Source organism: Catharus ustulatus, chromosome 5, assembly GCF_009819885.2.
Source record: "Catharus ustulatus isolate bCatUst1 chromosome 5, bCatUst1.pri.v2, whole genome shotgun sequence".
Lineage (NCBI taxonomy): Eukaryota > Metazoa > Chordata > Aves > Passeriformes > Turdidae > Catharus > Catharus ustulatus.
Window position 1 is genome coordinate 74088340 of NC_046225.1, and position 23320 is coordinate 74111659.

Consider the following 23320-nt stretch of genomic DNA (forward strand, 5'->3'; position numbering starts at 1 on the left):
AAAAACCGCAGCAGGAAGCCCCTAGGTGGTGGAAAAATTGAGGCAACCATGAAGAGGGATGTAAGCAACAACTCAAAAGGAAAACACAGATTCCCAGAGTACAGGGTGCCCTAACAGCTCCCGTTGTAATTCCCGTGTGGAATGTGAATTGTTGTGGAACCGCAGCCCGGTGACCCTGGGTGCTCCTCACCTGCCCTGGGGTAATCCCAGCTCACCACAATCCTCAGGCATTAATTCGATACCTGAAAGATCAGCCACCAACATTCCACAAAAGTGTGAAAATTCCCACGGAAATTTGCTGGATTCTGGTTGCTGCTGCAGTGAAAACGGGACAAAGGGATTGGTCAAATTTAGTCGGTGTCTTTTAATATCCTGTTGGGTGAGTGGAGGAAGTGGATAAATGGGGTTGGCAGTGACAGGAGAAAAAGGATGAGCTCTCTGAACACAAATAATCTCCTTCAGAGCAGCACTGCCTTCATTTGGGTAAAAAAGGAACTCGCTGAGCTGCACGAAGCTCTGGAGTATTTTCAACCCCTGCTGGCTGTGTCTGACACACCTGGAGTGGGAAAGCAGAAAGGGCACAGGAAAGGGCTGTTCCCTCTCAAAATCTTCCTGTTTGTCCCCAAAAAGCACATGAGGGGTGAACAGTGGTTTAGGGATGTTGGTGCCTCTGTTCTGCAGGTCAGAGCTGTTCAGGGCACAAGAGAAACGTGGGGAGCAGCAAAACTCTGAGTGGCTAAGGTGGAAAAGGGATCCCAGGATAGAATTCAACCAGAAAACCTGGATAATGAATGAAGCAGCATCCTGGCCTTGGCACACATCTGGTTACATCCAAGGGTCCTTCCCTTCCAGCCACAGCTCCTTCACAGCTCCATCCTGACCTGTGCAGGGAATCACCTTCCCTGTTTTCATCCTGGCCATCCCACCACCTGGAGCAGGTCCTGTGCTTGCTCCAAAATGAGATCTGAAAGCTGAACCCTGTCACCTCTTCCTGGCACTGATGGCCTCAGTCTCTCAGTGTCACTGTCAGAGCCCTTCACAACATTCCCTCCAGCCACAGCATCATCAACCTCCATCAATCACAAACCAAGTGTGAAGCATCAAACCGATTTATTATAGTTAGTAAAAGGCATTTTAGCCTGTTAGTAAAAGCTGTGCAGGGACACAGCTCCCTCCTGCACCATCTCCTGCCAATGAGGCTTTAAAGTGCTAAGTAACAACTGTGAAAAGCCCAGCACTTCACAGCAGCAATCTGAACATGTGCTTTCCCCAGGCTGAGGTGGTGACAAACCAGCTGTTTCACAAGAGAAATGGGACATGAAAAGGCAAAGCGTACAAGCTGTTGCTTAAATGTATGGAAAATCATGGGAAGAATTTCACAGGCAAGTAAAGCATCAGAGAAGAGGGCCTTGGTATGGATGCAGCTGGTTTGGGATCTCATGGATCTGCCCTGAATTCACAAAGTGTGAACAAGGCCAATCCCTTCTGTCCCTCCCCTTAGGGACTGAAAACTGTTTTATGTTCAGTGGGAAGAGCAGCCCCCACACTCCCTCTCCTGGCAGAGGGGGCCCAGTGTGTTTAAAGGACTGTCCCTTCCTCCTCCAGCACCACTGAGCAAGGAATGAACCTCGAGCTTTCTGGAAAGCAGCTCTGACACACCCAAATCAACACCTCCCTCCTGGTTGTCCTTAGTTTATGGAGGCACTTGTTGGATTTTTGGGCAGAAGGAAAGGGTTGGGAGGGAGGAGCAGCCATTCAGAGCAAGCTCCAGGTGTTGATAGCTGCACTTTGCAGCCAGGCCCCAGGGGGCTGAGCTCCCTCCTGCTCCCTGCCAGCAGGAAGAGGGGATTTGAGAAGCTGTGCTGTGGTGGGATTCAGGATGAATGTTACAGGGCAGTGAGGGAAGTGATTCTGCTCCACTGCTCTCTGCAGCCAGGCTGGGAGAGCTGGGGGTGTTCACCTGGAGAAGACTCTGAAGAGACCTTCCAGCAGCCTCCAGTACCTGTATGGGCTCCAGGAGAGCAGGAGAGGGACTTTGGACCTGGAGTGACAGCACAAAGAGGAATGGCTTCCCACTGTCAGAGGGCAAGGATGGAAATTCTTCCCTGCAAGGATATCCAGGTTATCCAGAGATGCTGTGGCTGGCCCATCCATGGAAGAGTTCAAGGCCTAGCTGAATGGAGCTTGGAGCAACCTAACTACTCCAGGCTGCTGCTTCTTGGCTGCTTTACTGTGTTCTACAACCCCAGAATGGTTTGGGTTGGAAGGGCCATTAATGAGCATCTCATCCCAGCCCTCTGCCATGGGCAGGGACAGCTTCCACAAGAGCAGTTTGTTCCAAGCCCTTTACACACTGGAAGGTGCTACAAGGTCTCCTCTGGTATGGCCTCCCTGCAGGTGATCCTGTTTGTGTCCCAGCCTGGGCAGAAGATTCCTATACCCTCACCCCATAGCCACAAGTATCAGGAAGGGCAAGAATTCCATCTACCCTTTCCACCAAGCTCCAAAACTCCAGCCTAAAAATCAAAGACACCCAACAACCTTTTGTGGGACCAAGTGTGCCTGAAGTTGGCATTGCCTGTAACATTCCTCTTAAACCAGAAACCCCATTCCCTGCCTGGAGAGGAGAAATGAGGTTGATCCTTGACAACACTGGGTAGATGCAGCTCTTTCCTGACCCTCATGTTTATCCCCAGGGTCAGTAGTGCATGAAGCAATCCCAGAAGGAGCAGCAGAGCCAGAGACATCAAGTAAGGCAAACTGAACATGAGGCATCTGGTGGAGGATGCTGCACCACATTTGGACACATTTTCAAGCCAAGATGAGCAGAGCCAAGAAAATCAGCTCCACTGTTACAGGGTATCTGCACAACCTCTCCTGTCTGCACTGCACAAATGACCTGGAGGTCACCCTTTGGATCACCAGTACATGCTTCCCTGAGGCCTCCTGAGACCAAACCAGAAAAACATGGAGAATCACCATGAATGCTTTCCTTTTTGACTCAATGGATCATTTTGGAGCAAGATCCTCTCTTCCAGGAGTGTAAAAAGAGAAGGCTACAGCCAAGAAGATGGTTGGGAAATGGGAAGGAGCAGACCCAAACCCAACAGCATCATGTACCAAGGCCTCTTCCAGCAGAACCTTCCAGAAGAAGATTTAACAACGCCCCTACTGCCCCCCTCTACTCTTCAGGCTTCAAATGCATTGGCCAAAATCCTGGTGCCAGAGGAATCCCCCTGGCTGTGTCACTGTGTCCCATCCCCTATTTCCGCAGGCGAGCGTACACCGCGAATGCCACGGCAGAAATGAGGCCGACAGCTGGGAGGATGTACAGCAGGGACAGGCCATTGCTGTCCCCCTTTGGGACTTTGGCCTGAGGGGAGCTGGTGGCAGCACCATGGCCACTGCCAGAGCTGAAATTCAGGGAGCTGCCGAGGGGACCAGCTCCGTCGCTGCCGGCTCCGAGCTGGATGCTGGGGTGATGATCCACACAGAGCTCATGGGTGCCCAGGGAGCTGCTCGGAGCAGGACTGGAGTCTCTGCTTGCTCCAGATGCCTCCTTTGCTCTGGGGTGTGCAGGAGCTGAGGAGACTCTGGGGAACGCTTCTCCTGAGCTCAGGCTATCCCTGCTCACCAGGATCGGGTCGCTGCTGAGGCCAAGGCTAGAGGAGGTGCTGGAACAGGGCTTGCTGGGCTGCTGAGAGCCTGGGGGTCTGCTGGCCACCTCTGGGCTGCCCCGAGGTGGGGACATGAGGACACCTGGCTTGCTGAGCTCCTCTTCCCTCTCCTCATCACTGTGAGATGCCCAGATGCTGGTGGCAGAGCTCACCCGGGAAGCCGCTCTCCCAGCCGCGCCTTCGGAGCCTCCGACCACAGCTGTGCCCAGGACAGGGTTTGCCAAGGCTGGGAGCACCTTTAGGAGACAAGAGAGGGGCTGGGTGTCAAGGGAAGCACACAATGGCCTGGTCTTGGGCACACAGGTCCCACACAAACCCACTCCAACATCTGCCCATTAACAAGGTTGGGTCACAGGTAACAGTGAGGGAGGCAGGCAGTGAGGAAAGCACTGGAAAACAGCAGCTGGGAGCCAGGAGACTGATTGGCAAGTAAGGAGGGCAAATAAGGAGTCACAGCCCAAAAGAGTTTGGCTCCCTTCTCCCATGCTCCATCACACAGTGTGTGGATGGTAACGTGAACACCACAGTGTGGGGAAAAAAAAATCCCTGAATAAACTCATCACCAGCTCACAGTGGCACACTGCAACAGAAAAAAGCAGGGGGAGTGCACAGGGACATGAAGGAAATCCAAGTGGCAAGAGGAAAGGTCACCTACTTTCTCCTTTGCTGGCACAGAGGGGGTGCTGCTGGCTGCATTCCCAACGGGCAGTTTCTTCTCTTGCGTAAGAGACTTCACAGAGGTGTCACGGGATGGGAAAGTGTCTCTGGGCACAGGGGTGGCACCCAGGACAGCTGATCCCATCAAAGCACCTGTTAGAGAGAAAACAAACCATGTTGTGTTAACCTTAAAGGTGAGATCTGCTCTTCTTCAAGGAAACTGGGACAGGACAGTCCCCAAGCTGGGGGTGGCACAGGGAGCAGGACTCAGTGCCCTGGCTCTGCTGTGGCACCCGAGCTTTCCCTGCAGCTGCAGGTAACTCGTGCAGGGTGGGCTGCAGGGCTGGAGCACCAAGGGAAACAGAGGCTTTCAAGGATCCTGAAACTCCCCATCCTCCCAGCCAGGAGGGGCTGACCCCACATGGCAGAGGGGGAAGGGCTGGCAGGAACTGAGTGTCTCTTTTTTCCTGGAGTGGAGGACAGGCTTTTATCCTGATTCTGTGATGCCCACAGGAGAAGGGTGTAGAGGATGCTAAAATTCCCCCACATGCAAGATACAAGCATCTCTGCAAAACAGGGGAAGGGAAGAAGTTTCAGACCCCAAAGCTGCTCCACTGACAAAACAAAATTAAAGTGCAGATGGATGAAATGATCGTTCCAAATGAAATTATTCTATTCTATTCTATTCCATTCCAACCATTCCCCCAGCACTGCCAAGGCCACCACTGCCCCATGTCCAAGTGCCACATCCAAACAGCTTCTAAAATCCCTCCAGGGATGGTGACCACCACTGGTCTGGACAGCTTTTTCCAATGCTTGACAACTTCTTCCAAAAGGAAGTTTTCCTTACTATCCAGTCTAAACCTCCCATGACACAATTTTCCTCTCATCCTGTTGTTACCCAGGAGCAGAGCCCAATCCCCACCTTGCTGCACCCTCCTGTCAGGGAGCTGTAAAATAAGAAGGTCTCCCCTGAACCTCCTTTTCTCCCAGCTTCCTGAGCTGCTCTTCATCAGACTTACACTCCCTCCCTTCTCTGGACACACTTCAGCATCCCAGTTTCCTTCCTGCAGTGAGGGGCTCTCAGCAGCACCTCCTGCTCCCTAGTGCCAGGTTCTGCCAGGAGGGGAACTCACCTCCAGTCCCTGGATGCTCTTGCAGCTTCTTCTCTGCATCAAACTGCTCCTGTATGAGGAGGGGAGTGCGCACATCCACGAAGCTCCCTGTGGGCTCCCCGTGCCCAGAGCTTGGCACAGGCTGCTTTTTTGGCACTGAGTTTGGGGGCTGCTGCCCCACACCCCGAGCAGCCCCCTCCAGCCTCGGTAGTGACTCTGTGGAGATATCTGAGTTCTCTTCAGGCTCGTTCCTGGGCTGCCCTGGGCTGTGAGTGGCACCTGCATCCCTGGATGGAACGGACCTGCCCAGGGCCAGGCCCGGCGTGCCGCGGTGCAGGTGGTTGGCATTCCCAAAAAACCCGTTGTCCACACACACGGGCCGGCGGCTCAGCCAGTCCCGGCCCTGCTCTGGGGACACAGCTGATGGCACGGCCACCCCTGGTGTCCCCACTGACACTGGCACAGCCCCAGGGGGGTGGGAGAGATTCCCCTCTCCAGCGCTCACTCCGCCATGGACTTTGCTCTCAGGTGGAATCGGCCGGGGACTCTCTTGCTCCAGGAGTTTTTTGGGGAGCTGGAAGGAAATGAGTTGTGTTAAATCACTGGGATGAGGAGGACTGAGACCACGGGGGTGTCCCAAACCCTGAGCAGTGACCCCCACAAGGCTGGTTATGAAAGGAGTCTGGGGTCTCTCCTTGGGACCCACCCAAGGGTCGGGGGCTGTGGACTGGCAAAGCAGAGCCTGCACTCCCCCCGTGGAGGGAGACAGGAGAGGGAGCAGTTCCAGGGCCATGGAAAAGCTGTAAGTTACCAGATGCAGCAGAGATCAGCTTGAAGGAGCCCTGAAGGAGCCTGGCCCTACCACAGGCTCCCCATACCAAATCCAAAGGAACCTTTGTGTCCCCATCCAACGCGTGCTCTGCTCACCGATTCCTGCACTGGCACTCTGGCCTCCAGGTCCTTGCTTGTGGTGGTGGCAGCACCGGGCAGGACAGGTGGATGGTCACCAATGGGCAGCTCCTGGCGTGGCTGCCCAGCCAACGGGGCAGGATTTGGCCCCTGGGATGGTGTCTGGGCACCGGTGGAGGAGGCAGCAGGATGGGCATCACTTGGAAGGGAGGAGGCAGGAGGTGAGGAACCTGAAGGAGACAAGCAGATCATTGTGGGAAAAACTGAGGAAGCAGAGGACAAGTGTGGGGCTGAGGCAGCCCTGTGTGTGTCCCTGCTCTGTCCCCACATCAGCCAAGCCCACAGCACCCCTTTGTTCCATCTTCCCTCAGGTGAGAACCCCCACCCAAACACCTTCAAACACCTGCCATCCTCAAACGTGTCACCCCAGTGAAGGACACCCCTAAGAAGCTGAAGCAGGGACAGAGACGACTTCACGTCCCCACCTCCATCACCCCAGAGGACACACCCAGAGAGGAGTGCTACATACGAGGTCGGGGTTGCCAGGTGTCATAGACTTCCTGCAGCTCATCAGCCAAGTGCCCCGCGTTGTTCTGGTGCAGTGCCTGGATGAGATCCTGCACCCAGCCCCGCCGGCACCTCAGGTGCTGATAAAACCTAAACACAGCTGCCTGGTTGCCCCGTGTCTCCTCCCGGGCGAGGAGTTCATCCTAGGAAAAACACACAGGGCGCCTAAGAGAGGGTCTGGCTTAGAGGTAAGACAGCTCTGTGTTGCCATTAGGGAAAGAGTCTGGCAGAGCTTAGCAAAATAGGGAATTACTCTGTCAGAATCCACCAGGCAGGTCAGGGAATCGGCCAGCGACGCCACTCGGATAGTGCTGAACTTCTTGAGGTTTCTCGTAATGTGGGTGTACACTTTGTCCTCAGCCAAACCCATCGTGGCTCAGCACCTGCACAGAGACAGAGACTTAGGGCACAGACAGAGATTTAGGGTGAAGCTCAGGCTGTCTCCACAAGCTCGAGCTGTTCCATCGGCGCCCGTGCCCCGGCAGACACTGCCATGAGACAGGGGAAATCCCAGGCGGAAAACACGCAGAGACGTTTGGGTTAAAGTTCAACGCTCAGCTTCCCTTCCACAAACCTCGCTGTTTTCTGCCATCGCCCACCGTGTTTATTCCCGGTTGGATTGTTTGGATTCAGCCGGCGGGTTGGGGGCCGGCCTGGCGACCGGGTCATGACAACTAACAGGGAAAAACAGGCGGCAGGGCCAAGACAAGCGCCACGGGCCACGGCTGGAATGCCGCATAAACAATGGAAAAAACAAAGCGTAAGGCACAGAGCTCCTTCCCACAGGGAATGGCGGCCCGCAGGCCGCGACGTGGATCGGGCCCCCCCTCCCCCGCCCTCAGCGCGACCTTCAGCCCCCGGGGGAGCTCCGGGAGGTTCTCCACTCACAAATCTCCCGGCAGAGCGGCCGGGGGGTGCGGCCGGGGCTGTGGCGGCCGCGGGGATCGGTGCGGCCGCGGTGTCCCCTCCCCGCTGCCCTCACGGCCCCTCAGGGCCCCTCACCTGCACCCGCCGCCGCCGCGCGCCCGGCACCGCTACCGCCCGCCCCCTCGTGTCGCCACCGCCGCTGATTGGCTGTGGCGCACGCCCGTCACGATGATTGACAGGGGGCGTGTCCGGTTCCGGGTGGCCCGGGACGGCGGGGACGCGGAGATCGCGGAGAAGGGACACGGAGATCCGGGAAAAGGGACACGGAGATCGCGGAGAAGGGACACGGAGATCCGGGAAAAGGGACACGGAGATCCGGGAAAAGGGACACGGAGATCGCGGAGAAGGGACACGGAGATCGCGGAGAAGGGACACGGAGATCCGGGAAAAGGGACACGGAGATCGCGGAGAAGGGACACGGAGATCGCGGAGAAGGGACACGGAGATCGTAGAAAAGGGACACGGGGATCATGGAGAAGGGACACGGAGATCCTATAAAAGGGACACGGAGATCGCGGAGAAGGGACACGGAGATCGTGGAGAAGGGACACGGGAATCCTGGAGAAGGGACACGGAGATCCGGGAAAAGGGACACAGAAATCCTGGAGAAGGGACACGGAGATCCTGGAGAAGGGACACGGAGATCGCGGAGAAGGGACACGGAGATCGCGGAGAAGGGACACGGAGATCGCGGAGAAGGGACACGGAGATCATGGAAAAGGGACACGGAGATCCTATAAAAGGGACACGGAGATCCTGGAGAAGGGACACGGAGATCGTGGAAAAGGGACACGGAGATCATGGAGAAGGGACACGGAGATCCTATAAAAGGGACACGGAGATCCTGGAGAAGGGACACGGAGATCGTGGAAAAGGGACACGGAGATCATGGAGAAGGGACACGGAGATCCTATAAAAGGGACACGGAGATCGTGGAGAAGGGACACGGAGATCACGGAGAAGGGACACCGAGATCCTGGAAAAGGGACACGGAGATCCTATAAAAGGGACGCCGAGATCATGGAGAAGGGACATGGAGATCACGGAGAAGGGACACGGAGATCCGGGAAAAGGGACACGGAGATCGCGGAGCGCGTCCGGCGGGTGTGAGGGCACAGGAGCGCCTCTCCTGCGGGAGAGACACAAGAAGTTCCACCTCAACATGAGGCAGAATTCTTTATCCTGAGGGTGGCAGAGCCCTGGAACAGCCGCCCAGCAAGGCCATGCAGTGTCCCTCTCTGTGTGTGCCAAGAGGATGGAGCGGGCTCTGCTCCGTGGTGCCCAGCAATGGGACAAGAAAAAAAGGCACAAACTGGTGGGAGTTCCAGCTGGGTGTGAGGAACATACTCCTCCATGTGAGCACTGGCACAGTTTGTCCAGAAAAGCTGTGGCTGTCTCATCCCTGGCAGTGTCCAAGGCTGCAGATGATGGGGCTTGGAGCAACCTGGGATAGTGGGAAGGTGTCCCTGCCCATGGCAGGAGGTGGGATGAGATGGCCTTTAGGGTCCCTTCAAACCCAAACCGTTCAGTGATTATAATTAACTGAAGCCAGCTTTTCTCAATCTAAATTATAAAACGGGGTCGTATTTCTGGGTTGTTTCTAATTAAGATGAGATCTTTGTGGTGATCAAAAGTTACCTCATGGAAAAAAAAAAGTCACTCAGTTGCACCTAGTAATTTCTGTTCACACAATCACAGAATCATAGAATCATAGAGTCATAGAATCGCGGAATCACAGAATCATAGAATCATAGGATCATAAAATCATGGAATCATGGAATCATAGAATCACAGAATCATAGAAAATTAAAGGTTTGGAGGGGACTTTGGAAAAGATCATCCCAAACTACCCTGCCATGGACAGGGACAGCCCCCATTAGGCCAGGTTGCTCAAGGCTTATCCAGCCTGGCTTTGAAAACATCCAGCGTTGGTGCATCCACAACTTCCCTGGGCAACCTGTTCCTGCTCTGATTATCATCACAGCAAAAAAATTTTCCTCCTAATATCCAACACAAATTCCCCCTCTTTCAATTTACACATTACTCTTATATCTCCTTCCTAAGAGTCCCTCTCCGCCTTTCCTGTAGCATCCCACCAAAACCTTTTTCATTTTTAATTAATTTCCCACTCGGGAATTTTGGGGAGTGAAGGGGGCTGCAGTGCCGCCTCCGCGCCACCAGGGGGCAGCACCGCCACGCTCCGGGGGCCCGCGTGGCCACGCCCATGGCCACGCCCATGGCCACGCCCATGGCCACGCCCCCGGCCCGGAGCCGCACGATGGCGGCGGCAGCGGGCGGGCGGCGGCGGCGGCGCCGCTGAGCGCCGGGAGAGCCCCGAGGGGCGGCGGGGGCTTCCCGCACCCCTTCCCCTTCCCTCGTATCCCCCTCCCCTTTTCCCCCCGATCCCCCTCCCCCGCCGCGCCGTCCATGGTTACGGGCGGCCGCCGCGGCCTCGCAGCGGAGCCGTTTGGGCGGGAGCCGGCGAGGGAGCCGCGGCCGCAGGTGAGCGGGGAGGGGTCGCAGGTGACCCCCGGGGGGAGGCGCGGGGTTGGTTCGGTGCCGTGGGGGTGATGGAAGGGGCGGGGAGCGCCACCCACGCGTGTCCGTGGAGTTGAGTCCCCCCCACGCTGTGCACGCTGAGCTTGGGGTGTGGGATTTGCGTGTTTATAAATGTATTTGTTAGCGATAATGGTGATTTCTACAAGTGAGCGCGGGCTGCGGCTCTTGGATTTGCTCGCTTGGAGCCAGTCCAGAGGAGGCCACCAAGTTGATGGGAGGGATGCAGCACCTCTGCTGCGAGGAAGGGCTGGGAGAATTGGGATTGTCCAGCCTGGAGAAGAGCAGGAGCCGGGCAGACCTAACGGGGACTTGTAGGGAGCCCGCAAGGAAAACAGAGAGACGCTTTTTACACGGATCTGGGGTGGCAGGATAAGGGGGAATGGCCTCACACTGGAAGAGAGTGCGGTTAGATTAGATATTAGGAATAAATTGTGCTGGTGAGGCCCTGGCACAGGTTGCCCAGAGAAGCTGTGGCTGCTCCTGGTGTTTAATGCCAGGTTGGATGGGGCTCAGAGCAACCTGGGCAGTAGAAGGTGTCCCTGTCCATGGCAGGGCATGGAGCAAGATGCTTTAAGGTGCCTTCCAACCCAAACCATTCCATGGATACAGAGATCCAAGCTGGGAACACCCCTCCAAGAGCCAGAAAACAGCTGCAGGGCCACCATGGGCACCATGTCCTGCCACCACCCAGCACCAGGATGGCCCTGGACACCTCCACTCTGCACCCTGAGCCTTCTGAACCCTCCTGAACCACGGCTTCACCACACCCCCCTTGGCAGATCCAGGCTGTGCTGGTGACCAAAGGCTTCTTCTGGCACCAATATTCCAGCTTGGGGACTTGTGACCTGGCTGCTCCCTGTGCCATCCCTCTGGGAGATGCTCCAGGATGGAGCATTGGAAGGGACACCCTTTTTGCTGTGGGATCCGAGGGTTCTGTCCCTTCCTCCAGGCTCTGTCCCCTTTCTCCCTGCCTCTTTCCTCGAAGGGTGTGTCCCCTCCTCGCATCCCAAACGGGAATCCCAAATGGGAATATCCGTGCTGCCCCTCTCCAGAGCTCTCCCACGCTCGGGGAGCTGCATCCTCCCTCCTCGGCCAGCGCCTGCTTGTTTCTGATCTTGGATGTCATCGAGGGTGGAAAATGTGACAGGAAGGAAGGGAGGCTTTTTTTTCCCCTCCTGCTAAATATGGACTGACATTAAAAATCCAAATACTGTCGCGAAAGGAATCCCAACTTCTGTTTGTCGAGGGAGAGAAAACGATGTTTCCTGGCTTTTCGTTTCCAGCTGGGAAGTTTCGCAAGGAGTGGTGGAGTCCTTGCCGGGAGCCTCAGGAATTTGTTCACAGGACGCTCTCCGCAGCGTCTTACGCTAAAAAAAAAATTAGTCATCCCTTCTCTGCCTGCCCGTGGCTGGGGGGAGCTTGCTGAGAGCATGCAGGATGCTTGGAAATATTTAAGGATTTTTTCCTCCTGTACAAGGAGTTCTAGAAACGACAGGAAATAAAACTGCGGCCCCAACAGGAGTTTTTTGGTCTTTATTTTAATTCCTGTTGCTGCAGCAGGCAGTGGCAGGGAGGGGAAGGATGTGCTTGGCGGGGCTGCAGCCAGGTTTGCAGGGAGGATTTGTCTGTCTGTGTCAGGCAGCAGATGCAAACTCATGATGTTATTCCCAGAGAGGCTGGGGAACAGGCTTGGTATGGAGCTCTGGGATGGTCCTGGCACTGCCAGCTCCCTGCTGGCTTCTGTGTGGTCAGGATGGAGAGCCAGGATGGTTTTTGGGGTACAGCTCCCCTAGGACCTGGGGGTGCTGGGCAGAAAGTGGGCACTGCCACCTTCCCATTCCCACTTGTTTCTTTCTTCCCTGCTGGAGAGCTTTCTGGGGCAGTGCCTGTAGGAAGCTCCAGGGTTTTGCCTGATCTTTATTAAAACAATTGATTAAAGCAAGTTAGAGTTGGCTGAAGGTGGTGGGTTCATCATTCCTGGAGGTGTCCAAGGAGCAACTGAATGTGGCACTCGGTGACAAGGTGGGAATTGGTCACAGGTTGGACTTTGTAAAGTCTTGGAGGTCTTTTCCAACCTGAATGACTCTGGGATTCTGTGAAAGCATCTGGGAGGTGCTGGAATTGATACTTCCCGTTTCCAGAGCGCTAGTGCTGCTGTGTTCCCAGACTAAGGAGACACAGCCCTGCCTTCCTGGAACATCCCTCACAAATAACTGTATCTCTGTGCTGCTCTGTGATGCTGGTCCATGTCCAACATCAACATCCTCCTGGAAGAGTGGCTTGAATTCCCTCTCTCCCTGCCTCCTCCTGCTGCCAGCCTGCCTCTGTTCTGCCCCAACCCTCTGTGGATCCCAGTCCAGTGGGGAGGGCACAGTGTCACTGTCACGGTCTGTGTGATGCCTCAAACCTCTGGGGAGCATGGGGTGGTGTATTTTGTGTGGGACAGGGCACCTGTGGTGTTTCCATAGGGTCAGGAGTGGCACCAGCTGCTGCCTGGTCCTCCCCTCCTGGTGTGACACGGGCGGGAGCTCGGTCATCCCCGGCAGCTGCTCCCTGGGTTCATTCATAAATCGCATTTTCCTCTGGAAATAAAACAAATCCCCAGGCTTTCCTCTCTCAGTGGAAGTCATTTGAAGGCGACCAGGTCTGTAAGTGTCCCCAAAGCCTGCGGACAGGAAGAGACACTTGAGCAGAGAGGTAGGAAATGTCCGCATTTAGAGCAGCGGCTGATTCATCTCCTGCTCTTAACTCTTTCCCCTCTGATTTTGGTGGGATCCAGCTGGCTGGATTCAAGGCTCTGAGCCCAAGGAGGATCACAGAATACTGCTGGGTTTTATACATGGTGTTTATGTGGTTTGGGGTGGAAAGGGAACAGGGTGTGCGGTTATCCGAATTGGATAACCGGAACGTTGGCACTCACATTAGGGAGGATTAATATTTAATATATAGGCTATGAACCATTGTGCTTAATCACTATCTGAAGGGCTTAGGAAGAGATTTAGCGATAAGCAAGTGATTCCTGAGCTGTCCAGAATGATTTCTTGCCTCTTCCTCTGGAGCAGCTGGTCCTGGATATCGCTAGAGGCTGGTGTGATCCTGTTCTTCCTGATGTCTCCAGCTTTTGTGAGTGGGTAGAGTGGCTTGCATCACGAGTGTTCACTTCTCATTAAACTCACAAATACTCTGGAAACCCTTTTTCTCTGATGCACCTCACGTGGCTGGACTGTCAGCTGTGCTACCTGTCAGCACTTGAAACTTCTGTGTGTGGCCAAAACTCGTGGGAAAGATGTCGTGGGATCCATGGACATTGTCACAAGCACTAGTGCAGAGGCAGCTCACTCATTCTGTTGTCTGTCTGACCTCTTCAGGAGGCTTTTCAAATAATTCAAATAATGCATCTCCACAGCCACATGTGCTGCAGGTTTGAGGGTTGTGTCTCCATGGAGGGAAACCCTTCTTTAGGCTGCAGGAGGGGTTGTGCCTGCACCTCCCTCCCTCCCTGCCCCAAGTTAGAGCTCTCCTGGCTGAGAGCATCAGCCACAGCTGTCAAACCATGCTGTGGCTGCTCCTGTGGTACCTCTGTGTTTATGGCAGCTGCAGTTTTGGTGGTGGCAGTCAAAACATCTGAGTGTGGGTTGGGTTTTGGCATATTGGTCATGCAGAAAATCCTGGTGTCTGCTGTAACAGGTATGGAGGCTGGAAATCTTTATAAAATTTGTAATAAAATTAATAAATTTTTTTCCCCAAAGGACCTGTGTAAGAATTAGAGAATCAGGGAATGGTTTGGGTTTGGGAAGAGACCTTGAAGCTCATCTCCTTGCAAGCCCCTGCCATGGGCAGGGACACCTCTCACTAGCCCAGGTTGCTCCAAGCCCTGTCCAACCTGGCCTCGAGAATGCTCCTTTTGTTCTCCGTGCAAACAAATCACTGCTTAGGCAGCAGCAACTCTTTATTCCAGGATAATTTGTTGTCCTAATTCCTTCCTGTTGAAGCAACTCCATTTTGCATGGAATAATTAGCACTAATTTGGGCCTGGGATGGAAAACAAGACTTCTCTGACTTCAGAGGAGCTCTGCCTTCCCCGCGTGAGTCAGGTCGTGCTGTGCCATCCCTCCTCTGAAGCAAAATTAAAACCTGTCTGTGAGACCAAACATTCCAGGTTGGTAGGAGGCAGCAGGAGGTGGAGGTCTCACCAATTTTGAGCTTTCTGCTGTTGCAGGGAGCTGAGGACAAGTGTGGTCAGGGGGGAACGGAGCAGCACCTCCTTCCTTCTTGGCTGACACTGAGGAACAAATAAACAGAAATGTTCTCACTGTGCTGATGTGAAAAGCTGCTTCTGAGCCAGCCTGGCCTGTTGGTGGATTCCTGGCACTCCAGCCAAGTACTTGAGACCTTTTTATTGCCATAACGAGGACTTCCTCATCCTGCCCCACAGTCTGACTCGATCCATGGCTGTTTTCTGGTCCTTCCAGGAAGACATCCCTGCTCTGCCTTCCTTTGTGTAGGGAAGGGAAACCAGCCAGATCCTCTCCCTGCCCCAAATCCCTGCATGTCTGAAGAAGGGGAGGTGCAGGGTGTCCTTCCTGCTTCACCCAGGAAGCCTGGGATGAATTCCAGTGCCAAGCTGCTGCAGGCAGGATCTCCCCTGTCTGCCTTTCTTCATTCTGGGAGGTTCAGTGTTTGCTGATGGGGCTGTGGGCACTGAGGCCATGAAAATCTCTTCTGGAAGCAGTGGAAATGGGAGATGTCCAGCCTGGAAATCCCAGAAAATTGGTTTTCATTAGCTTGATGACCACCAGACACCTTGGCTGGTTGATGCTGCTTAGACAGAGAGTTTTAAGACCTGGATTCATAACTTGAGAGTGCAAGACACTTCTTGGCACTCCAAACTCCATCAGTAAAGGTGTGTTATAGGCTCAGTGTGGAGGTGCTGCAGCAGCATACCTGTCTGAAAAACAGGGTTTGGCCTGTTGGAGCTTGCAGGTTTTGTGTATCCAGGTGAAGTAATAGGTGACAGGGAGGCTGGATGCAGGTATGAGCAGTGAATCAATCAGCACTGCATTGCTCTGGGGTTGAACCAGCCCCCCTGGGATGACTGTCCTCCCATATCAGGGCTGATGTTTCGAAATAATCTCTGGTTGTTCTGATGCTCTAAACCCCAGGGGCTTAGCTGGCTTGGGGCTCCACCCCACCAGTGGTGACCTTGCTCCAGGGCTGAGGAGAGCAGCAATTCCTGGTGTGGCTGCTGAGGGCAGGGTGTCTCCTTGGGTCTGTGCTATTCCCCAAGGAGCTGAGGATCATCTGCCCAAAAGAGAACTTGCAGAAGTTCTCCCCAAAACTGACACCCAGCCATCCTCACTTACCCTCTGGGAGTGCTGATAATGGAATCACAGCATCACAGGATGGTTTGGTTGGAAGGAGCCTTGAAGATCATCTCATTCCACCCTCCTTCCACTATCCCAGCTTGCTCCAAGCCCTGTCCAACCTTGGTCACTTCAAGGATCCAGGGGCAGCCACAGCTTCTCTGGGAAATCCATTCCAGGGCCTCACCACCCTCACAGGGAATAATTTCTTCCTAATCTCCAATCTAAACCTTCTTTCAGTATGAAGCCAGTCTCTCTTCATCTTTCCTACAGGCTCCCTTCAGGTCCTGGAAGCCCCCAGTTAGGTCATCCCAAAGCCTTCTCTTCTCCAGGCTGAGCAATCCCAGCTCTCTCTCTTTCCTCCCAGCAGAGCTGCTCCATCCATCTGATCATCTTGGTGGCCTCCTCTGGACTCATTCCAAGAGGCCACAAGTGGTGAATTTGCCAATTAAGCAGCAGATCCTCCTGGAATCTCTAGGATTGTGTGGGCTCCAGCCCTTGCTTTCCACCTGTATTTTTAGAGGTGGTGTGTCAGTTCCTCCTCTAGGGATTTCAAACACTTCAGTCCCCATCCCCAAAAAACTGCTTCAGACCCAGCCCTGCACCAGGGACAGCAGCAGCAGGGCTGGAGGAAGAGATGAACAACCAAGGAGGGAAATAGGTGGCAAAAAAGCCAGGAAGGAACTCAGGTCTGGCTGCTCAGCAAAAGGGACAGATCTCCCAATCCCAGTGCTGCTAGAGCTTTCTAGAAGGCTGAAACCCTCAAATAAGTAAATCTCACTGAGTAAGAGGAGAAATATGAAGAACAGGATTTGCTTTTTTGTATGTGTGTGGTTTTTTGTTTTTTTTAAAAAAAAAGCATTTTAGTGGTTTTATAAAGATTCCAGCAGCGCTCTGGGAAAGCACAGCCTCCCATTCCAGGCACCATGATCAGCACAGGAATATCCTGGCTCTCAACCTGCAGGTCTTGAGGTTCCATAAATTTTTTTCTGGTGATAGTGTGTGGCAGGCCAGCATGCAAAACTTTTCCTGCTGCTTTACAATTTGAATCATGTTTTTATCACGCCAGCAGATAATCATCTCACTCGTGTTCCAGAAGAGAAGCTTTTGTGGATGTGTTTGAGAAGGCTGCAAATAAATATATTCACATGTGTCTGCCAGTGTTGTTGAACACATGGTGTGTCTCAGAGCCTCTGGATTTCACTCTCTGGCCACTCTTGAAGGCTCAGAAGTACAATTTAGTCCAAATGCTGCAGTTTCATACCCCTTCCATAGCAGACAGCAATGCCATCCCCTAAATGATGAATTAGAGATGAACAGAGATGAGTTAGAAATGAATAATAAATTGGAAAGCATGGATAATCCTCAAGATTTTCTCTTGAGGAGACTTTAAACCTATTTGGCTACAGGCAGATAGATGTTTTTAATCCCAGTTGCTGTGTAGAATTTGCATCCTCATTCTGATGGCAGGGTGGCAATGCCTGGTGGGATCTTTGGGTGATTTGGTGGCAGCAGCTTGTCTTTGGATACTGAGACTGGGATTAGAGAGGTTCAGTTTTTTTCTAATCTTATCTAGGGGTGTGCTTGACAACCCTTTCCATGAAGAAATTTTCCCTTATATCCAATCTAAACCTCTCCTGGTGCAAATTAAGGCTGTTTCCTTCTGTCCTGTTCTTTCCTTTTTCCTTGGGAGCAGAGCCTGACCCCCACCTGGCTCCAGCCTTCTGTCAGAGAGCTGTACTCAGCCAACTCATTTATCATCTTTCCATACCTGTCCTGGCCCTCAGTGGCTGTGTGGGAGTTATTTTCTGACTCCAGCAGGTGCTTGGAGGTGAAATCTGTGGCTCAGCTGTTTGTGTTACAGCTTGGGGCTGTGCTTCAGCTCTGGCCTCCCAGAATCCAACATCCAAATGAATAAAAACAGGAATAATAAAATAAAAGGCTGGCTGAGAGAGAAAAGCAGCTTTGGAAGGGCTGAGGTGAATCTTTGCTCTCTTGAAAGGTAAATAAAGGTAGAATCATGTTTTCTCATCTCTCTCATCCCTTCCTCAGCTGAGGCTCCAGCAAGGATGACAAACCTGAGCGTTTTCCACCTTGCATCCATCACCATTTGGGATGGTTTGGAGGGTCTCCAAGTGTCTTCATCCTTCTTGGTGGTTGTTGTGAGGATCCTTGTGGGAGTTTTATCACAACTCTTGGTGATACACGTTCAAAACCTTGTTCCACAAAGGTGGCACATCTGATCCACCCAGGAGAGGCTCTGGAGGCTCCTGAGTGTCTGATACTGCTTCTTGTGTCCAGGTTTTATCCATGGCATAACAAAGGATTTACTCCTCACTTTCTTTACAACATTTTAGAGCACCTTCTGTGCCTGTGCAGAGGTATTTGCCTTTTTTTCCAGGATATTCTGTGGGGGTTGTTCGAGTTTATGTAACTTCCCATATGTTGCCCTCTTCCTGTAGAAACTGGAGGATAAATTGTGAAATGCAGGGAGCTGCTTTGAGAGGATACATCCTCAGCTGGAGCTCGTCCTGTTTGTGGCCAGAAAAGGGGAACCTGCAGGGATGGGGATTCCACCACTGCCCTGGCAGCCTGTTCCAATGCCTGAAACCCTTTCCATGAAGAAATTTTCCCAAATATCCAATCTAAACTTCCCCAGCCCAGCTTGAGGCTGTTCCCTCTCCTCCTGTCCCTGTTCCCCTCCTGTCAGGGAGTTGTGCAGAGCCACAAGGTCCCCCCTGATCCCCCTTTTCTCCAGGCTGAGCCCCTTTCCAGCTCCCTCAGCTGCTCCAGACCCTTCCCCAGCTCCACTGCCCATATCAGGGGGGTCTGAGGGCACTCAGTGTCTTGCAGATCCACATTTGTTTGCTCCTGTACAAGCTCTGCAGCTGGGAGGAGATTTGTGACTCTTGTTCTCTGCAAACTTCACTCATCACCCAGGTCATTCATGCTTTTCATTTTTGAAAAGGGTTCATTCCCAAGTGCAAGAGGAATTGCAGGCAGGATGCTGGCAGAGCTTGGAGCCTGCCTTCCACTGGGGAATTACACTGTGTGTAATTAGGGTCTCCAAAAACATCCCTTTCCAACCCCCCTGGAGCAAAGCCAGGAAACCAAGCCATGGAACAAACCCTCTTTTGAACTTGAAGGCTGAGAAGCTGAATTTGTGCTCTGACAATTGCACTTGTTTCACTGGTGGACACAGAAGGAAGAGCTCAGTGCTGGGAGAGGTGGAAAGTCCTGAGGGGAAAAAGTGCTTTGGGGTGAGGCACACCAGGTCTGATGGTAAGTTCAGCCAGGGCTGGGAAAACTGAGCTCCTGCACATCCAAACCCAAAATTGACCTATTCAGTTCTATAAAACCCCTATAAACTGGGGTTTTTTGAAGTTATTCAAGATCATGAGTGTCTTTAGGAAGCCAGGAACTCTGCAGTTGCTCAATACTCGCTCAGCTGCTTTGGCATGGGTAATTTGGAATGGTTTTATTTTTGTAGGATGGATTCAGAGTTCCCAGCGTGGGATCTTTGGAGATGGGTGTGTTTAGCTGCTCTGGGAAGAGATTTTGTGAGGTGGGGCCTGGCTTGGTGGCTGTGGCTTCCCTGGAGGTGACATGGCAGCAGCCTCTGGGCAGCACAGCAGAACAGAACAGCAGTCTTGTAGTTTAATCAGTTTAAACAAAACAGGCTCCTGCCTTTTGCTGCCCAGAATTCCAGAGCTTCATTGAATCACTGGATGGTTTGGGTTGGAAGGGATCCTAAAGACCATCTGGTTCCACCCCTGCCATGGCAGGGACACCTTCCACTGTCCCAGGCTGCTCCAAGCCCCATCCAGGGACACTTCCAGGGATCCAGGGGCAGCCACAGCTTCTCTTGTGCAAATCTCAGCAGCCCCAATTTGGCTCAGTTTTGGAGAGAATCTTTAATATTGTGTTTTGAAGCTTTTAATAATTCATCCTCTTAGGGAACTCATGATGCTGTGTGTGTGTGCAGGGGGATTTCATTTTGGGCTGTTCAGTGCCCCCCAGGACAAGAGAAATCACATGGATTTAAGGGAATTTGAGTTCCTGAAGCCTTGAAATTCCACCCAGCTGAGCCACAGAAGGTATCCCTGCCCAGCTGAGATCACTGCTTTATATTTGATATTGAATTCTCCCTCCCCTGCTGCTTCATTAAGGCAGTGGAGTTGCAGAAATGTCAGTAATTAACTAATGAAGGGCACGGGTGGTGGTGCAGCAGCAGCTTCCATAGGTGCACAGCTGTCATTGCAGGGTTTTCAATCCAACATGGAAAGGTCATCTCTGCCACTCTCATCGTGGCTGTGACTGCTCCCATCCTCCAGCCAACCCTTTCTGTGCCACTTCAGCTCTTCCCAGCCCCTTGGATGGTCATGGCAGAGCATTCCATGTCCCCCCTCCAAAATGGGACTTGAGGCAGGCTCCCAGCAGGAACAGGATTGCCACTTCCACTTTTTTTTTTTTTTTTTTCTCCATTTTGCCTGTTACAGGAATTGTTGCTGATCTCTTCAAGCATTCCTGGAGCTTTGTGTTCACTGTCAGGACTGGGCTGTTGGCACAGGGCATTTCCAGGAGGTGACAAATGGCAGCTCAGCTCCTTTGGGATGCTGTGACCACTTCCCAAGGGAGCACCTGGAATGCAGAACTCAGACCTCTGTGTCTTAACCTGTCCTTACTGAAATCCTTATTTAAGGTCCTGCAGGCTCTGCCCTGGGGAGATTCAGAGTTCAGCCACTGGATTGATGAATTTTGGTGGGTTTTTTGGAGAGCCAGTCCTTTGGCAAGCTTTGGGAGGCTGCATAGCCTCTGACAGGTGCTGAGGCTACCAAGTTCCATCCGTGGGCCAGCTCTCAGGTAACAGTGGCTCTTGCCAAAAACAGGATGGTATTTTGTAGGTATGTTTGTATTTTGTGTCCTTCCTGTAGGAAGCTCTTGCAGTGACCCTCCTGTGCCTCTTCAGCCAGTTCTGAAGCATCTCTGGCTACCCCAATTTCCCTGTGGTCACTTAATGTGCAGTTCCAAATCATCCTGTCAAACTGTGGTGCTAAATGTTGTGTTAGAATAAATGTTTCTCACTGCTGATGGTTTTACTTCATATATTTTTTAGAAGCTGGGCCCTGATTTTACTTTGAAACAGTTAAAATATTGAATAAAACACTCCAAAGCTTTCAAAGCATTTCCCCTTCAGACATCCTCAGTCATTTCCATCCTAGATCTGACCCCAAATATCTGCTCTGATCTATGCCCAGGTTTACAGAGCTCCTTGGATTTACCTCCAGACAGAAACAAGAGGCCTGGGGAGCATTGGGAATGATGATTTGGGGGAGAGGAACTGAAAATGAATGTGGTGGTTAAATCTGTTCTTGCTAATAAGAGCCACTTGAATTTATTTTTGGGCACAATTTTGGTCCATCCTATTCTGGTGCTAAATTCATGATTTGCTTTTTGGATTGTCTCCTCCTTCCCTCTTGGCCTCCAGCTGCCAAACCCTCCCTTCTCCCCCATGCCCCAGCACACAGAATTGCAGCATCCCAGATGTGCCAGATGGGGACACTGAGCTCGTGCAGGTCTCAATTTTGGAAGCAACAAAAAAAATGATGACTTGAGAAAAACCTTCTTGTTTGTCCTGAATTTTGTCAGAGCCCAGCACTGTTGGACAGGCACCCAGAGAGCTGCTGTTCATGGAATGGTTTGGGTTGGAAAAACCTTAAAGAACATTTATTCCAACCAGCAGGGACACCTTCCACTAGTCCAGGTTGCTCCAAGCCCATCCAGCCTGGCCTTAAAGCCACAACCATCCTCTGCTTTTGAAAACCTGTCCCCTAAATGTCTTTGTAGACAAAATCACACTTACCCCTAACACTTGCCCACTTAATTCTCACATCTGTTATTTTTCTTTCCTCTGGGTAGGGTTGTTTCTCAGCAGCTTTGAGCACAAAGATGACTGTTTGTGAAATCCTGGCTGCAGAATTGAAACTCTTTAATATTCCTGTCTTCTTCCTCTCTTCCATGAACTTTCCTTCATTCACCACCCTCCTCCCATTTATCAAAGTCTGCCTTGCTCACAGATTTGGTGCCTGGTGGGGACTGGGGTTATTTCCAGTTATTCCCAGGTTATTCCCACTGTGTCACTGTGCCTGCTGTCCCCACGGAAAAGGGGAGAGATGTGGAATAAAAGGAGAAGTCAGTGCTTCCATGCTTGTTGAGAAATGCTGGCTTTTGAAATGCTCTAAGTCTGAAGTCTCTTGCTTGGAGAGTTTCTTGCTGGCCACATGGTCCAAAAGGGATTTATTCCCCCAGAAATGGGGCTCATTAAGCCCATTTAGGTAATGGGCAGCTGAGGAAGCAGCACTTTAATATCTTCCTAGAATAAAACATCCTGCAGGGGCTTCCATGTTTAGTAACAATCTGCAAAACCTTGTGATTTTTGATTTCAGGTGCTGTGAGCTGAGCTCAGTGGTTTAGTCACAGAATCATGGAATGGTTTGGGCTGGAAAGGACCTTAAAGCCCATCCCATTCCAGCCCCACCTTCCACTGTCCCAGCTTGCTCCAAGCCCCATTCAGCCTGGCCTTGGACACTTCCAGGGATGGGACAGCCTGGACAAACCTGTGCTGGTGCCTCACCCCCCTCACAGGGAATCATTTAATAATTTCTCCCTAATATCCAATCCAAACCCTCTCTTTCAATCCTGTCCTCCAACCTCCCATTCACCAGCTGTGCCTCTTTCACCATTAACATCTGCACTTAATATTCCCACTTCCTGCTTAATAATTAAGGGTTCAAGCCCAGTTTTGTCCACTTGGATGTTTTGTGGGGCCCTGGTGCAGCAGCCCTGGCCCCTCCATCAGTCCTGGCTGAGCAGGGAGCTCAGAGGTGCCCAAAGAAATGAAGATGCAAAGAGCTGGAGAGTTGTGAGCTGATGTAAGATGGGGCTGGTGTTACTTTGGAGAGTTGATTTTTCTATTCCCTCCTTTGTGCACGTGTTGGACCACGTCTGGTGGTGAGTAAGGCAGCTCAGCTTGCTTACCTTGGCGTGAACACAGCAGCACCCTGTCCTGGCCAGAGTTCTGAGCCACTGTGGCTGACACAGAGCCTGCCAGGGGTGGCTCTGGGAGTGCTTGGGGTGGGAGGTGAGGAAAAGAGAGCTCTCACCTGGTGGCAGTGATGTGTGATCATCCAGCACAGAATTCCCAGCTCTGTTTGGTGCCTGAGTCCTGGTCTGGTTAGGCTGAAATGAAAATGTGAGAACCAGATGTGACCTGCCAGCACTGTCTTGTTTAACACCCTATCTCCAGATGTTTCTAGCTTGTAGTGCTAATTTCCACATGCAGTTATCCAAGAGGCAAATCCAAGATGTTTGCTGCCTTTAGGAAGAGGAGTCCAACTGACCTTTGTTGTTGTCTCTTGCTTTGCTCAATCCCACATCTCCTGCATCCAGGTAGGACAAACCTGTCAATCTCCAGGCTGTCCCTTCATCTCAAAATCATCTCACAGTGAAATTTTTTCCTTCATTATCTGAGTAGGAAGATTAAAAA

At 52.4% G+C, this 23320-nt stretch overlaps 2 protein-coding genes across 4 annotated transcripts in view; one reads left to right on the forward strand and one right to left on the reverse strand.

Annotated features, from left to right (window-relative positions):
* Positions 1-1093: 1093 nt before the first annotated feature.
* MAVS (mitochondrial antiviral signaling protein) lies at positions 1094-7970 on the reverse strand. 2 transcript variants are annotated; one of them, XM_033061127.1, is made up of 7 exons: positions 7928-7970; positions 7179-7308; positions 6888-7068; positions 6377-6588; positions 5471-6023; positions 4333-4487; positions 1094-3913 (listed from the first exon to the last, which is right to left on the reverse strand). In XM_033061127.1, the coding sequence occupies exons 2-7, from the start codon at positions 7293-7295 to the stop codon at positions 3263-3265; spliced, it is 1869 nt and encodes a 622-aa protein (XP_032917018.1). In that variant the 5' UTR covers positions 7296-7308; positions 7928-7970; the 3' UTR covers positions 1094-3262. The 2 variants fall into 2 exon arrangements, with proteins under 2 accessions (XP_032917018.1, XP_032917019.1); XM_033061128.1 differs by lacking the exon at positions 7928-7970 and adding an exon at positions 7814-7896.
* Positions 7971-10120: 2150 nt separating this feature from the next.
* The window catches only part of PTPRA (protein tyrosine phosphatase receptor type A), a 109881-nt gene continuing 96681 nt past the window's right edge, over positions 10121-23320 (forward strand). For both annotated transcript variants that reach the window (XM_033060552.1, XM_033060550.1), the window contains exon 1: positions 10121-10354. The gene's annotated coding sequence lies outside the window, so the exon portion shown is untranslated. The remainder of the gene's footprint in view (positions 10355-23320) is intronic.